Source organism: Rhinopithecus bieti, unplaced genomic scaffold, assembly GCF_001698545.2.
Source record: "Rhinopithecus bieti isolate Rb0 unplaced genomic scaffold, ASM169854v2 scaffold_1673, whole genome shotgun sequence".
Classification (NCBI taxonomy): domain Eukaryota; kingdom Metazoa; phylum Chordata; class Mammalia; order Primates; family Cercopithecidae; genus Rhinopithecus; species Rhinopithecus bieti.
Window position 1 is genome coordinate 7,200,752 of NW_016804690.1, and position 17,205 is coordinate 7,217,956.

At 35.5% G+C, this 17,205-nt stretch overlaps 1 protein-coding gene across 3 annotated transcripts in view; it reads left to right on the forward strand.

Annotated features, from left to right (window-relative positions):
• GPATCH2 (G-patch domain containing 2) overlaps positions 1-17,205 on the forward strand; it is a 113,374-nt gene that overhangs the window by 26,912 nt on the left and 69,257 nt on the right. The window contains exon 6 of one of the 3 annotated variants that reach the window (XM_017870023.1): positions 4,832-5,411. The exons of the other annotated variants lie outside the window; for them this stretch is intronic. Coding sequence (XP_017725512.1) covers positions 4,832-4,873 — 42 coding nt within the window. The 3' untranslated portion in view covers positions 4,874-5,411. Of the gene's footprint in view, positions 1-4,831; positions 5,412-17,205 lie in introns of those variants that run through there. 3 annotated transcript variants of the gene reach the window in all.

Below are 17,205 nucleotides of genomic sequence, written 5' to 3' on the forward strand. Positions count from 1 at the left end.
TACTTTATAGCCTTTTACAACAGAAGGGCCATTTAAATTTTTTTTTTTTTTCTTTGAGATGGAGTCTGGCTCTGTCGCCCAGGCAGGAGGGCAGTGGCGCGATCTTGGCTCACTGCAAGCTCCACCTCCAGGGCTCATGCCATTCTCCTGCCTCAGCCTCCCGAGTAGCTGGGACTACAGGTGCCCGCCACCATGCCCGGCTAATTTTTTGTATTTTTAGTAGAGATGGGGTTTCACCGTAGCCAGGATGGTCTTGATCTCCTGACCTCGTGATCCGCCCGCCTGGGCCTCCCAAAGTGCTGGGATTACAGGCATGAGCCACCACACCCGGCCCTTAAGTTTGTTTTTTGTTTTTTTTGTTTTTTTTTTTTTTGAGACAAAGCCTTGCTCTGTTGCCAAGGCTGGAGTGCAGTGGCAGATCTCAGCTCACTGCAACATTTGTCTCCCAGGGTCAAGCGATTCTCCTGCCTCAGCCTCCCCAGTAGTTGGGACTATAGGCGCCTGCCACCACGCCAGCCAATTTTTGTATTTTTAGTAGAGTCAGGATTTCGCCATGTTGGCCAGGCTGGTCTCAACTCCTAACCTCAGGTGATCCACTGGCCTCGGCCTCACAAAGTGCTGGGATTACAGGCACAAGCCATCACACTAGGCCAGAAGGGCCATTTAAAATGCAGTTGATTTACATAAGGGAACTTGATAGTCGAAGAGAAAGGAAAACTTTTATGATAGAAAGCAAATCTAAAATGATTTTAAAAAATACACACAACCTGTGTCCTCAACTGTAATTTGACCATGACTGATTAACATTTTTTGAGTGGAATTCACTAGTGAAATGCTTTATTTTAACCCCTGTGAACTGATACATGTTTGTATCTGTAAGACATTTTGGGATACTTTGGAGAATACAAGAAGAAAGTGTGTTTAAACTTATATTTTAAATATATATCATGTATAATCTAATCTATTACTATATATTAATTTTGTGTTTATCTTATTTCAAAATCAGTTTAAGATTAAGATTTCACATTAGACACTGATACTTTTTTTCTTTTTTTGAGATGGAGTCTCACTCTCACCCAGGTTGGAGTGCAGTAGTGCGATCTCGGCCCACTGCAACCTCCGCCTCCTGGGTTCAAGCCATTCTCCTGCCTCAGCCTCCCTAGTAGCTGAGACCACCTTCGTGTGCCACCATGCCCTGCTAATTTTTATATTTTCAGTAGAGACGGAGTTTCACCATGTTGGCCAGGCTGTTCTCAAACTCCTGACCTCAGGTGATCCTTCCACCTCAGCCTCCCAAAGTTCTAGGATTACAGTCATGAGCCACTATGCCCGGCCAGAAACTGACACTTTTTAAAATAACTTATTTTGAAATAACTTGATTCTGTATCTTAGAAAAGTACAACTTAATAGAATTATAATAAATATTTCTTTTACAAAAGACATTTTAATACAGTCTCTTTCATTTAAAATTCTCTGTTTTGGGCCAGGCACGGTGGCTCACACCTATAATCACAGCACTGGGAGGCCAAGGCAGACAGATCACCTAAGGTCAGGAGTTCAAGACCAGCCTGGCCAACATGGTAAAACCCCATCTCTACTAAAAATACAAAAATTAGCAGGGCATGGTGATGATATGTGCCTGTAATCCCAGCTACTAGGGAAGCAGAGGCAGGAGAATCACTTAAACTCAGGAGGTGGAGGTTGCAGTGAGCTGAGATCATGCCACTGCACTCTAGTCTGGGCAACAGAGCAAGATTCCATCACAAAAAAATAAAAATAAATAAATAAATTATCTATTTTGATGTCATTTACAATGTAGATTCAATATCATAAAAATTTAATATCCACAGTTATTTGAAAATATGACTTGAACAACTTTTCATTCAGTTCTATTAAATGGTATCTGTTTGTCTTGATATTCTTATTGTATTATGCTTTATTAAAAGAGCAGATATTTACAAATTTAAATAGTGCCAATACAGTAGTATATTTGTTCATTTAATTAACAGTATTTTAATGTTTATTATATTCTCCATATTTAGTCTTAAAATCCTTTAGGAAAATTACATGAACAGGTGTTCAATCTTGGTATTTTAATGTTACCAAAATTGACAACATATATTTTTCCATATATTTAAAATATTGGTTCTTGCTTCTCTGATAACTTAGTCTTTGAATTGGCTTGACTTCAAAGACTTCATTGTCATTTGAGTTTGTGATGCTTCAGAAATCTGGAATCTTGCAAAGTGAATGTTAGTATTTTTAGTAATTACTACAGACACAATGTTGCTTACTTACTATGTGCCAGATACTTTTCTACAGGCTACTTACAGATATATATATTTTCGTTAATCTTATTAACATATCTATAATATACATTTATGTTTACAACTTAAACAGTTTATTACGTGTTCTTCCTTTGACAAGCCAAAATTAATATGATTCGGAAGTTATATTTCTGTCATGTTGCCAATATTAATAAATATAAATAAATTCGCTTCACAAAGTAGTCTTCATTTCTTGGTTACAAAATGACTGGTTACAAAGTGTGAGTTATTTTTGAAATACTCACAAGCATTCTTTGTATCTTGAATGGCAAGCATAATGAAGATGTGTGCCATAATAAAAATGATAATGAAATGTTTTACTGCTTCTATCAGATTAATCACTGGAACTCAATCCTCCATTTTCACCCTTTCTTCCCTTTGTATGTTTCTCAGATAGTCTATAATACCTTTTTGCTGATCTAATTCTAGCACCTTTTGGTCTGCTTGCTTCCTCTGTTTCAGCTTGTTCTCCCTGCCTGACTTCCATGGTCCCTCATCTCTCCAACCTGTTTTACAATGTGCCTCTTAGCTGTCACATTGCTCTTTTAGTTCAGCTGTTCTAATATCCTCTGTATTTCTTATATTCCTTTCCCCTCCTTTCTCATATAACTTAGCAAAACTCTGGGAAAGCCTCTTAAAGGAAGTTGATCTTTTTAGCTGAGACTTCGAGAATAAGTTAGAGCTTACCAACTGATTGGGTAGGGAAATTGGCAGACGGAAAGGCATGGTCAAGGATTAAGTTTGAAACAGCCTGGGGTATTCAGGAAACCGTGAATCCAGTATTACTGAGATATAAGATATGCTTGTGTGGAGTGGTATGTAGCAGGGAAGGTTTGGCTGAAAATGTGGGCAGGGGTTAGGTCCTTATGGACGTTGTGGTCCATGGGAATGCATGTGAACCCATGTAATCTCCAAGGGGTTAAAGATGATCAGATTTGTTTTTTAAAAGATTACACGGGCAGCAGTGTAGAGAGTACATTAGATAATTACTCGTTAAGACTATATCAGGAGGCTAAGATCCATGCCTTTTCTACAGTAGGTAGGATCCATAGACTAGACTGAACCGTTAAATTTTTACTGGACCTGATATTCTGATCAACTCTTGCATGACATCCATTCGTTTAACAAAGATTTTTGATACTAGGTAATACCAGTATCAGATACTGCTGGGCCTCAGGTGTTAGTGATGAACAAGTTAGATATGATCTCTTGAAGCTTACATTTTAATGAATAAAAATAAACCTGGTGGAGGTTGCGAGGAGAATAAGGAAATAAAAATGGACATGGAGAAAATTAAGTAGGGTAAGTGTTAGAGAATTATAGGATATGATGTTGATTGGAGAGAATATGATTTGCAGGCTGGGATTTTCAGCCTTGGACAGTCTAGTGCCTTTCTTCTAATTGCCATTGTAACAATTGGGGAAAGGAGCAAGGGCGTACATTATTCATCCCTTTTCGTTCAAGAAGTTGGGATAGGTTTTAGCCATCTCTCGTGATTCCTGATCAGATTGCCCAAAGCTTTTAAATGTCATTATAGATAGGCCTGTGAATAGCAAAAAAAGGCACTTTTGTTTACTAGGTACATCTTTCCTGCTAATGCTTCTGAATATTTTTTTTTGCCTTTATGTTTATTTTTTTAATTGAGACAGTAATAATTATACATATTTATGGGGTATTGTGATATTCTGAAACATATATGCAATATGTAATAAATCAGATTAATTACGATGTCCATCACTTCAAACATTTATCGTTTCTTTGTAACTTTTGAATGATTTTTTTTTACAGAAAGTTTACAGATGCTAAATATTTATATAGCATTTTGGATGTTCCCTTTAGATTTCATCATAATATATGTCCTGAAATTTAATATGTAAGAACTTCCCTACAGAGGTTACCAGTTTACTCTTCTGCTTTCATGGCTACTTAAATATTATGCGGTACAACTAGTCTTTTATTACCTTTTAAAATGCATGAAATACCATGCTTTCTGCTTTTATTTTCTCAGTTTAGTATTTGCATACAAATTCTTAAGTCATTCCTTTATTAGTAAAGAAATGGCTTATTTTACTTTTTTGTTTTGAGATATATATGATCTATGGACTTTTAATGAATCTCTTTAAAACATTGAATTTGCAAATGTGAGGTTTTCTAAAAATACTTCTTAGACTATGATTATCATTTTAAAACTTCTCTTTTGTATCCTAAGAAACCTTTGAAATATGTTTTAAAATACTCTTTCTTTCAAAATTAAGGCTGCTGATTGGTGACCATTTGACTTCACAGATGAAGACACAACACCTTTTTTTAGTTGTCTTTTGAAAGGGTGATGACATTGCCATAGTCCCCATTATTATTATTTTTTAAAAATCAAAATCAGGGAAACAGAAATGCTGCAAACATTTTACTTTCTAGGAACCTTCTACTCTGTTTTTCTGCCTTTTATGTTGCTGATACAGTTATTCTGATGGTCTATAAAATTCAGTTTTCTACTTTCCCTTCAGATATGTCAGATACCGAATATCAGAAAAGTTCAAAATCAATGATGAGTAGAACACTTCCAAATAATATTTAACAAGCACTTTCTATACAGAAGTCACCTGCAAGTCCTCCAACTGAAGGTCAATTTGAAGAACTGAAAATTCATAATGAAATCATCTAGATAGGAGTTTTCTTTACTATAGTTAGAGAATGCCAACCAGATATTTGTTGACTGTCATCCAGGAAAGGGGATTGTGATAAATCAGAGATGCCAGCAGGTACTTATGTATGTTTTAAGCCAATAAAGCTTGTAAAATTTTTGTTGTTCAGTCCCAGTTATCTGAAACACTGACCAGTACTTAATGGGGGCAATTTGATGATTTTTTTTTCTTACCAAAGGAGTAATGACTTGTGCCATTAATCTTCCTCTTAGAACTTCATATTTCAATCTCATGTTTGGTCATAGACAGTTTACTATTGAAGTATTCCAGGTCCATACAATTCTGAATTTGCAGGAGTGTTTATCTTTAAGTGACATGTAACTATGTAGTAACATTTAATGGTGTCTACTTGGTTTTTTTGAGGTGTTTTAGATTTGAATTGATTTTGAAGTATTCAGTCTAGAAATTGTTCTTTAAAAACTAAACGTTTATTACTTTTATTTTTTATTTTTTATTTTTTGAGACGGAGTCTTGCTCTGTCGCCCAGGCTGGAGTGCAGTGGCCGGATCTCAGCTCACTGCAAGCTCCGCCTCCCGGGTTTACGCCATTCTCCTGCCTCAGCCTCCCGAGTAGCTGGGACTACAGGCGCCCGCCACCTTGCCCGGCTAGATAAACGTTTATTACTTACATTTCATCTCATTTTATCTCATTTAAATGTATCCTTAATAAATTCTTCTAATTTTCATTTCACAAAATACTCATAAAATTCACAAAAGTATTTTATATCATTTGTCAGATGAAAAAATAAGTGTATGTTACATTTGACTCAAAAACTTGATGTCTTGCCTAATTGTGTTTTCAACTATAAAGTTTGTGGTTCAGCTGTATGCACATGTCATGAAGACTTAGGATATCTTCATTGTTCAAGGGGCCGGGGATACAAAATTTGTCCTCAGGTACCTTACAGTTTGGTTACTGAAAATTGAGAAAGGAGGAGCAAAAAAAGCGACCTAACATTTGTTAAGGGAAGCATTGATCCTAAGTGGGTTTTGGTCCTTAACATTTGGTTTTATGTGTTATCTTTGTCTGCCTCCACTCTTGCCACATCTAGACAAGTCTGAGCCTTATTTCTTCATCTGTCATAGCAGCCCCTTCTTTTCAATTTCATCTATCACTACCCTAATGTAGTATCTCATAGCCTTACATTTTTATAGCCTCCTCCCTGGTCTGTCTTTTGATTTTCCTGCCTCGAATCTATATCACACGTAACTCCAAGTAAACATTTCTAAAGTGTGGTTATGCTCATGTCACTCCTGTGCCAAGAAATAGTTTCCATTGCCATCTTAATAAAATTCAGATTTGTTCTTTTCTATTTTCCTTCTTCACCTATGGCCTATATAATACTTCACTCCTTTCCAGATGGTTTTATGTTCTCAGTGCCCCCACCCTTTCTCCAGCCTTCCCATATTCAACCATATCCATGTATATTACACCTCTGTTCACAACAGTGTACCCCTCACTTCTTCCTGCTAGATTCATGTCCTTCAGGTATCAGTTCAATTCTATACCTTTTTTTCAAAACCTTCCCCAACTCTTCACACTTTTGAAGTCACTGTTATCCGAAATGGCATTATACCTTCTGTCTCCGCCACTCATTAATTCATTCACAGATAACCTAGTATATTATATTGTTAACCATCTGCTTGCTTTAACTATGTGTACCCAATGATGGGAATCCTGTTAGCACATACAATAGCTCCAGTGATGGGAGTTATTAGCACATTGTATGTGTTTAATATTTTTTTAGGCTGGACGCAGTGGCTCACGCCTGTAATCGCACACTTTGGGAGGCCGAGGCAGGCGGATCACGAGGTCAGGAGTTTGAGACCAGCCTGGTCAACATGGTGAAACCCCATCTCTACTAAAAATACAAAAAATTAGCCAGGCATGGTGGCAGGCACCTGTAATCCCAGCTACTTGGGAGGCTGAGGAAGGAGAGTCGCTTGAACCCAGGAGGTGGAGGTTGCAGTGAACCAAGACTGAGCCACTGCACTCCAGTCTGGGCAACGGAGTGAGACTCTGTCTCAAAAAAAAATTTTTTTTTTTAATGTTGATGGTTATTTACTGGGTATGACCTTACGGTTTTTTGTTTTGTTTTCTTTTGTTTTCATGACAGAATCTGGCTCTGTGGCCCCAGTTTGATTGCAACAGTGCAATCTTGGCTCGCTGCAACCTCTAGTTCCCAGGTTCATGTGATTCTTGTGCCTCAGCCTCCTGAGTAGCTGGGATTACAGGCATGCACCAGCACACTTAACTAATTTTTTTGTATTTTTAGTAGAGTCAGGGTTTCGATATGTTGTCCAGGCTGGTCTTAAACTCTTTATTTCAAGTAATCCTCCCACCTCAGCCTACCAAAGTGCTGGGATTACATATGTGAGCCACTGCACCCACCGACCCTATGTTTTATAGGCAGTTTTCCACCACTAGTTATATTGCCAGTGTAACTTTAAGTAACAACAGCATTCTTTCTGACAAATATTAGTTTCCAAGGTTTTCATTGTTTTAATTTTGCCCTTTTATGTGCTTCATGACATGATAGCATATGCAGTTACAGTTGACAGCACATTAAAAAGATGATTGAATGCCTGGTGTGCAGATGCAGGGCTTGCTAGACCTTTTTGTTGGGGATCTGTAAGTGCTGCTATCCATAGGGATTTCCCTTTGGCGAGTTGGAGAGAGAATGACATGCCTTTGTTTTTTGGGGTGGGGGATACAATGGAGTCCACTAGCCAACATTCTTGTTGTAAAGAAGGACAGGTTTTATTCATTGTGCAGGTTTTCACTGAATTTTCCTGATTTTAGTAAAAGAGTATCATGAGCTTTGTAGGAATGTCCCCTTGCTAGTGTAACATTTTCATATAATCAGTTTTGAGCTTCTGGTGGGATATAGGGTAGAAGTTGTAATATATGACTGTATGGGCTGAGAAATGGGATCTGGGGATCAACTTTTTAGAAAATAGACTATCTATGAATTTCCTGTTTAACAGGTATCTAGAGCCTCCAATGTGTGAACTTTTCTGGGGTGTAGTGTTTCAGTCAGCTTGTTTTTTATTGCCACCCTCTCCCCACCCTGTTGCACATAGAAGAAGCTGAGCGGTCAGCCTCACATCTGTTTGATTTTCATCTTCTGTGATTTTGCCTTTTTTGTTTTTTAAGAGACAAGAGTCTCACTTTGTTGCCCAGGCTAGAGTGCAGTAGTTCCCTCATAGCTAACTGCAGCCTTGAACTCCTGGGCTCAAGTGATCCTCCTGCCTCACCCTCCTGAGTAGCTAATACTATAGACACTGACCACCATGCCCAGCTAATCTTTAATTTTTTTTTTTTTTTGGTAGGGACAGGGGTCTTGCTATGTTGTCCAGGCTGTTCTCAAACTCCTGGCCTTAAGTGATCCTCTCGCCTCAGCCTCCCAAAGTGCTGGGATTACAGCCACCACACCTGGCCTGTTGACATACTTTGTCTGTTGGTATCTTCTTTTCTGTTTTCTTTGTCCTTGTGGAGTTGTACCTTTTTATTCTATTGATTTTAATGGGGCTTTGGGAGGAAGCTGAAATAAATGTATGATCAGTGTGTTAGATTTCCTGGGAAGTCCTAGCTAGTGTTCTTTTCTTTTAATTATCGTTATTTTAAAATAATAAATACACAGGTTTTAAAATTCAAATAGAAAGTATCCAGTAGAAAGTCCTTCCCTGTGCCCAGTCCCTTCCATACTCATCTGTACAAACAGAGCTTCTGTGACTTTAACCTTGCTTTATACACTTGAAAAAAATGATGGAGAGATCCTAAATCATACCTATATTTTCATTCGTTTGGCAGTATAATATTTCATTATAGAATATTATTAAATTATTTTTCATATCAGCTTTTGTGTTAAACTAATATAAAAGGGCAGAAATATTTGATTACTATTCATTATAATAGCTAACATTTATTGAGTTCTTATTAATTGCCAGGTTTTATTCTAATCTTTTTATGTATATCAAATCATTTAATGTTCACAAAAAGCCTAATTAGGTCAATATTATCTCCTCTCCATCTTATAGACCAGGAAACTGAGGAACAAATGGCTTAAATGACTTGTTCAAGGTCACAGGATTTTAACACTACCTCGTGGCCAATTTCCCAAGGACTTAACCATCAAGCTATACAGCATTCCTTGTAACGGTAAAATATATATTTCCAGTTAATTTTTTAAAAATTTGATAAACCTAACTGCCCACTAAAATAATATATCTCAGCCAGATATTTTGGTCAATTTAATGAATATACTGGGCAAATCATTATTCTGAGTTTGGTTTATGAAATTAAATTTTTTGAATTGTAAATGTGTTTTAATTTTCAATGTAATCGTTTTTCATAATGTAAAGATACTCTTTATCCTTCTTTCTATCAATTCTTTCTTCTACCACTTCACCCCACTTAATATTTTCTCTCCTATTCTTGGTATCTTTTGATTTAAGTTATGTTAAAAGATTCTTACTGTGACATGTAGGTTTTTTCTTTCTCAAGTTTATTAAAATGTAAATTATTCTGTTACCTGTCAGTTTTCTTTTATATATATACACACACACACATATATATACACACACACACATATATATATACACACATATATATATTTTAAAAGTTAGTGACAATAGTAAATATTTGAATAACACTTAATGTTTTATAAGGAGCACCTTTGTAGGATCCATTTTATGGGTTCACAAATAGATTTTCAAATAATTGCCTACGTTAAGAAGGATCGACCGGGTGCAGTGGCTCATGCTTGTAAAAACCCTTTCTCTACTGAAAATACAAAAATTAGCCAAGCATGGTGGTACACGCCTGTAATTCCAGCTACTCAGGAGGCTGAGGCAGGAGAATTTCTTGAACCCAGGAGCTGGAGGTTGCAGTGAGCTGAGATTGCGCCACTGCACTCCAGCCTGGGCAATAAAAGTGAGACTCCGTCAAAAAAAAAAAAAAAAAAAAAAAGGGATCACAGTTAGATCTCTGAACTCCAGTTCTGTTGTAAATTAAAATTCTCAGAAAAATATGCTTTTTTTCCATATTTTCAGCTAGAGCTATAGTGATGTTGCTTTTTTGAATGTTACTTTTGAAAACACTGAGACTTGAAATTTATATTACTTGTAAACTTTACAACGTTGCCTGTCTCAAAATTTTATTGAGTTCCCCTTTTGGGGAAAGATTCAAGGGTTTTTACTGTTGAATCCTTAGTTTACTCTTTAAAATTATAAATGATATTGAAATAAATAATTTAATTCAAGCCACGTATTTGGCATTAGCCCCTTTCATGTATACTAATATCAGACCTGTTCCTTCTTCACTAATCCTTCTTCCTCATATAGCTTCTCAAAACTGTGCTTGCTCAACTTTTGGAATTGACTGTTTTTAGGAAATACCAGTTAATCTAACTCATTCCTTGACTGAACGTAATCTCAGAGTCACCCTCTTTCCTTAACATCTTACTGTAATCATATATTTGTTACTGAAATGCCCTTACTTTCCTTTGGCATGCTCCTTAAAGGTGCTAGCTGTCTAGCTGACTGGATGCGTTTTCTTTCATCCTATTTCTCTCAATATATAACTCCCAGCTCCACAGTGGAGCACTGTGAAGGACAAGGAGGGCGAAGCAGGCACTTTATATATGGGAAGGGTACCTTTACACACATGTGCACACACACACACATTTTCTTTTTAGATTATCTTATTTCTAATAGGTAATCCTTGATTTCATTTAGTCACTAGGAGGACATAAACTTATTTTTACAACAATTATAATCATGAATTTTTTAAGTGAATTAAGGTATGAATATGTATGAAGAAATTAGATGTTCTAACCATGAATATATAGTATCACTGTGTCTTGAGTGAATTACAGACTTTACTCATTTCTGGGCCATTTGTTTTATATATAGATTAAATATAGATAATTACTCATTTGACAGGTTACTTTATTACTTTGATATATCTCAAAGTACCACATGCAGTTACAGTGTGATTATTATAATAATTTGGAATCATTAATAACCAAAATTAGCATTTCATATAAATTAAATTGTAAAAGTTAGAATTTGATGTTGTTTAAAGTCAATTTTACTTCTGTTGGTTAATTTGATTTAATAATAAAAAATACTTTTTTAAACAGCAGTTGTTAATTATTTTTAAGTTCACATGTTAAATATAAAAATGTTTTGTAACTGTTCTAAATTATAGTTAGAAATATTAGCTCCTGAAGATGAATCAATTCGTTTTTGCCTTGTGCCTCACGTGTATGAAAAAATTATGAGTTAAATGTGTTTCTTGGGAACAAATATGCATCATATGTGATATATTAAGTTTAAAATTTAGTTTTACATTTATGAAGCACTTAGCCACCTACCTAGAGCATCTAGATGTTAAATAATTGTTCTGTATTATTCTAATACTTCTAACAGTATCTTGTTTAGATAGATGCTAAATGGTTAAACTACTTAGAAATTATTTGCATACTCCTTAAGATTCATTACCTGAAGAAACAAAATTAAAAGATTCTAATTAAGTATCCTGTTTTAATCTTTAATTTTAATTTTGTTTTGTTTTGCAATAAGGATTCGTGCTTCTGGTTGAAAGTGCATTTTACCTGCTTTTTTAGGTTAACGCAGTTCTTTAGAAAAGCAGATCTATTCTAGCTATGTAATGCATTTTATTTAATTTTATGGTTTTTATGATACGATATATTACAGATTGCCGAAAATATAGAAAAATTTTAGAGAACATTTTTGGATTTGATGGATTACCACTCTTGAAAGGGAAACAAAACACTAAATATTTCTAATCCCGCATTATTTACCGCATGGGTGGTTAAATGCTACTTTAAGCCTCATAAAATTAAAAGGGAGAAATCTGCCAACTGTAGCAGGAATTGGATTTAGGAAGAGTGGTACAGAGCCAAAATATTGCTACAGAATTAAATGTCAAAAATCTTCTTTAATAGTAGATATATAGTTCACAGTGCTTGGTTATGATTAATACATTTAATCTAAATCACTGAAAGTTGCACTCTCCTTTTCCATAAAATACAATAGGACACAAATCAGTTTTACTCTAGATGGATAACAATTGGAAAATAATGCATCTTCCCGCCCAATAAATTGTCAGTTATACCTTTTAACTAAAATCAATTCATCTTTCCAAAATTTATTGCAATTTCTAATAATAAATCTCCTCAAATGTTTATTCATTTCATTTTTGATACATTTGTGTCACTTCTGCTATGGTCTAATGTTTTTTCTTTTGATTCATTGTAAATTAGAAAATCTATTTTGAGTCAATTTTCTAGTTAAGAAGTTAAAATCTATAACCTAGCACCTTTTTCACCCTCCTTTGTACATTTTAATACCCTTGAACTTGAACTTAAATGCAGTCCTGTAAATTCTTTTCAGAAGGAGATTAAAAGACTTTTCAATGAAACTTCTTGAGTAACGGCCAGATTCATAAAACAAGCACTTAAGAGGTTGTTAGATAATTGTTGCCATAGATCCATTTTGAATCAAAAGTCGGGGTGGGCTGGAATACATGGGGTTGTACCATCATTTCATGTAAGTGGTACAAAGAAGAGAAATAACCATTTGAATTAGGTTTCAGATATTGATCAGAATGGGCATCTGCTTTTATTTTCTGTTGATAGCAGTAACCCAACAGTGGCATTAAAGGGAAGCTATATTCTATCTCTATGTCTTGCAGAAATATCTTCTTATTAATCCCCAGGTATACATTTTTAATCTCTAAATATACATGTTCAGGTTTTTTTTTTTTTTTGATAATGTATCCTAAGTGATTGAAATCAGTTTGGTTTTCCACAAACACTACATGTACAAAATGTAGTGCTCAGTTTTAAAAATTCGATAAATGATTCAGGAACACTTCCCATTCTTTATACTCTTTAATGTTACTTAAATTAGATTTTTTTCAATATCATATGGTGAACAGTGACTCCTGTTATTTTAATTTTGTACTTTCACTAATTCCATAGTGAAGTCATACTGGTTTCCCTTTTTGTATACCTTCACCTCCTCTGTGCTATTATATAAACTTTAAAAATGAAAGTGAGAAGCCATCTACTTTCCCACCAATTTAATAAAATGTGTTTGAAATCAACGTGTTTTGAGGCTTGGTGTTAAGCCTATATTTTTGAGTTATACCAATTAAAATTCTAAAGTAGAAAGTGACATTAACTAATTCGACTCAAACTGGTAACTTATTGGCAAATTTATGTAGTTGCTATAATACAAGATGCTATATGATTAAGTTAGCAGTCAAAAAATGTAGCTTGTGTTGCCAGAATAGACTGAGTAGAATTAATTATTTGGGCTACCTACATGGCGAAGAAAAGGTACATTTTCTAAGGCAAAGATCAAAAATTAATTCCAAGTCTTTCTTGTTTATCAAAAAGTAGTTCCTTTTTTAAGTTGTGAACTTGTTCATTTTTTTTGATATATGAAGTCTTTATTATAAAATCTGTTACTCACTTGAACTTGCCAGATTAATTTCTACATTAACAAATTATAGGTTTTAATAGATTTAGCTAGCTGTAAAACTTTAAAATAATCTGACTTATGTGTACTTCCTGATTGTTTTCCCATCACATTAAATATAAAAGTAAATCAGATCATGTTTCTTTAAATAAAAAATGATAAACTAAAATGCTTATGCCTTTCTTTTAAAATACTGATAATAGTTTTTGGTGATTTCTTCTAGTTATTTTATAGAATTGGTTAATACAGAGTTCGTGTATTACTAAGGTTTAGGGTTTTCTCTATTACTGTCAGTAATGTAGACTTTAACAATAACTGCAATGTCACAGTTGTCAACTTTGCATGGTTAAACTCAGTTTTTTGAAGGACAACAGTTTTATCATATTCACCTTTCAAAAGACGAAGTTATGATTTAGAGAGAATAAGTAACTCACATAATAAGATATTAGCCAGGGTTTAGTTATTTCTGGTCCCATTGTCTATCTCTTCCATCTGTCTCGCTAATCTTTCTAGTTCAGTGTGAATTCATCCTAGAGACAGACGTTTTGTCAATGCTTTTAACTATGCTTTTAGGAATTACCAGGGAAATTTTACTATTTTCAAGCAAAACAAATGTTTTTTAAACAGGTCCGTTAGTCTTACACACACACACATACACACAATTTAAATTAGAAGTCAGAGTTCATATATGTTCATCATATATATGCATGTGTGTGTGTGTATATATGTTCAACATATATATATGTCTCATTTCAATCTCTTGGCTGTTGACATAGCCTAACTATTCTCCCTGTTTAGTCGTTAACTTTTCTACTTTCTTTTGTACCACTATCAAGTCTCCTCAAATTCTAATATGATCTTTGTGACCCTTTTGACTTCTAATTTAAATTGTTTACTGCCTTTCCTTGGTTTACAAAATAAAATATAAATTACTTTTCTTGCAATTCTAGGCCTTTGCCACTAGTGCTTCTACCTATCTTTCCATTTTCATATCTGAATTCTCTCTAGTTGATTCAGAATTACCTCTCCCAGATCCATGATTTACTGGCTATGTGACCTTGGAGAAATCACCCCTTTGAGCTTCATGTTTCTCATCCCTATAATAGGAATAATAAAAGATAAGATGAAATAGTGTAGGTGATAGGACTTTGTAACTGTAAAGGAACTATTATCACTCATTTACCTCAGGAGTCCGAAGCTCAAATGCCTTCTAGGGGCCAGGCAGATAATACACATGTGTGAAGTAGCTTGGTGTTAGGGGATGTATCAGCACACTAGAAAGTGCATTCCCTGGTCAAATATATTTAAATTCAAAACTTCTTTAGATGCTATAATGGCCGTAAAAGGGAGAAAAGCCACTGATTGGTCAAATACTGCTGCCCCCTTGTGTATATCATCTTCCCTATCTTAGCCTAAGCTGAAAAGATATATCATTTCATTCTGACAAAGCATTGCATGTTGCAGGTACTTAATGCAACCTTAAGGTGGTAGAGGTAGGTGGGTAAGTGGATGACATAAATGAGTAAGTGAAGTTTAATGTGTAATGTGGGAAATGAGATGGTTGCATTTTAAGCTGTTTTCCTGATCAGCAAGCAGGAGGTTTAAAAAAGACATTGTACAGGGCCGGGCGCACTGGCTCACACCTCTAATTCCAGTGCTTTGGGAGGCCAAAGTAGGCAGATCACTTGAGGTCAAGAGTTCGAGACCAGGCTGGCCAACATAGTGAAACCCCCGTCTCTACTAAAAAAAAAATACAAAAATTAGCCAGGTGTGGTAGTGCATGCCTGTGATCCCAGCTACTAGGGAGGATGAGTCAGGAGAATTGATTGAACCCAGGGGTTGGAGGTTTCAGTGAGCCGAGATCATGCCACTGCACTCCAGCCTGGGTAGCAGAGTGAGACTCTATCTCAAAAATAAATAAACAAAAATAACAATAAAATAATAATAATAAAAGACATTGTACAGACCATAGTTTCTCTTTGGTCTTCTAGTGAAAGCTTTCTGGGTTTTCCCTAGAAAATATACTATGCACACTTTTGTCTTAACTCCTTTTCAAATAGAGTTGGTTATAGAAGCACTATTATAATTAATTGAGAATTCAGGCATTTTACTGTAAAGATGTTATTTTTCCCTGTCTCTTTGCATTAGTGGACTCCAGCAGACTGAATAGAGCAATAAGTTTGAGTCTAGTGCCTATTTCATTCAATTGCTTTTCCTTCTGATCCTTGACAACTGGCTGAAGAAAACCCTAGCGTTTGAGATTTAATGGTTCTTTTCTGTGGGATCTGGAAAATGTGTGCTCTTCATTTTCCCATCTTTAGAGATTTAAATATATCTCATCCAATGTGTTAGGAGCCATTTTTAAAACCTAGATTTAGGTACAGTTCTTGGATCTTTAGAAGAATGTAATATAGATTTGGTTAAACAGTAACATACATGCCAAAGACCCAAAAGACTGCAGTGTGTCTATATACTCTGTATTTTTATCATATTTACAAGTGAAATGACCATCTCTGCAGTCTGGGAATTACTTTTCTAGGAGACAGAACTTGAGAGCAGTCTTGGAAAAGTAGTAGTCATTATCCAGGTGAAGAATAGCAGGGTAGCCACTCTGGGCAGAGGGGAGGGCATGAGCAGGGACTTAGGTCATGAAGCAACATGGTGTGCTTCTAGAGGGGAACGGAACGAAGAAGGGATGGCAAGAAGCAGAAAAGGGAGGAACAGGCAGGCCATGGTCTGCTTGGAGATTGAACAGTTCCATTATAGCAGGCAGGTCCTCTGGGAGATTTTAAGTGACTTGACATAACATATGGGCCCACATTCTTTCACATGTAAGAGAAATCACCTCTAATACTACTAAACAGGAGTGAATTGTTTCTCAGAGTTTGAAATGATTGGCCCCACCTGGAAGGCTCACTTTTCACCTCTTTCTGCTGTCATGCCCTGTTCATGATTGCTCAGTTTACTTCCTTCGATGAAAGTGTCCTAAAAAATGTCCTTTTAAAGTTGTTTGCAGCCTAGTTCATGTAAGCAGATGACTGCATAACTGTTATTAGTTACATGCTTGATAAATTGTGTTTAAAATGTTTTATATGTCCATAGTGGAATAGTGGGATATTTCTTTAACTTGTCCTCTCCATGAAATTGTTATCTCCCTTGGGGAAAGGGGGTAGCTTTTCTTACTGATGTCAGCTGACAATAGTTTATAACAGTTACCTTTTAGAATCTATTATTTTAGGAGGCTATATTCCATTTCAGTTGTTAAATACATTGGTTTGCATGAATGATGATACTGAGTAAGGAATAAAGAACCATAAAGAAAGTATTACTGAGTTAAAGATTTGTGCACTATTTATTTTATTTTTTACTCTATTTCATTTTGAAGGACATTTAATTATGTGACTGGAATTTTTCTGAGAATGTCATATACTGGATAATGTCTTATGGTTCAATTAAGTTTTAATAGGTAAAGTGCTTTATTTAAATAATAAAAAAAAAACTTTGACCTTTCTAATGATGAGGTCATCCTGATAGTTGTAATAATAATACTTAAAAACACAGCTGTGGGCCGGGTGCGGTGGCTCAAGCCTGTAATCCCAGCACTTTGGGAGGCCGAGACGGGCGGATCACGAGGTCAGGAGATCGAGACCATCCTGGCTAACA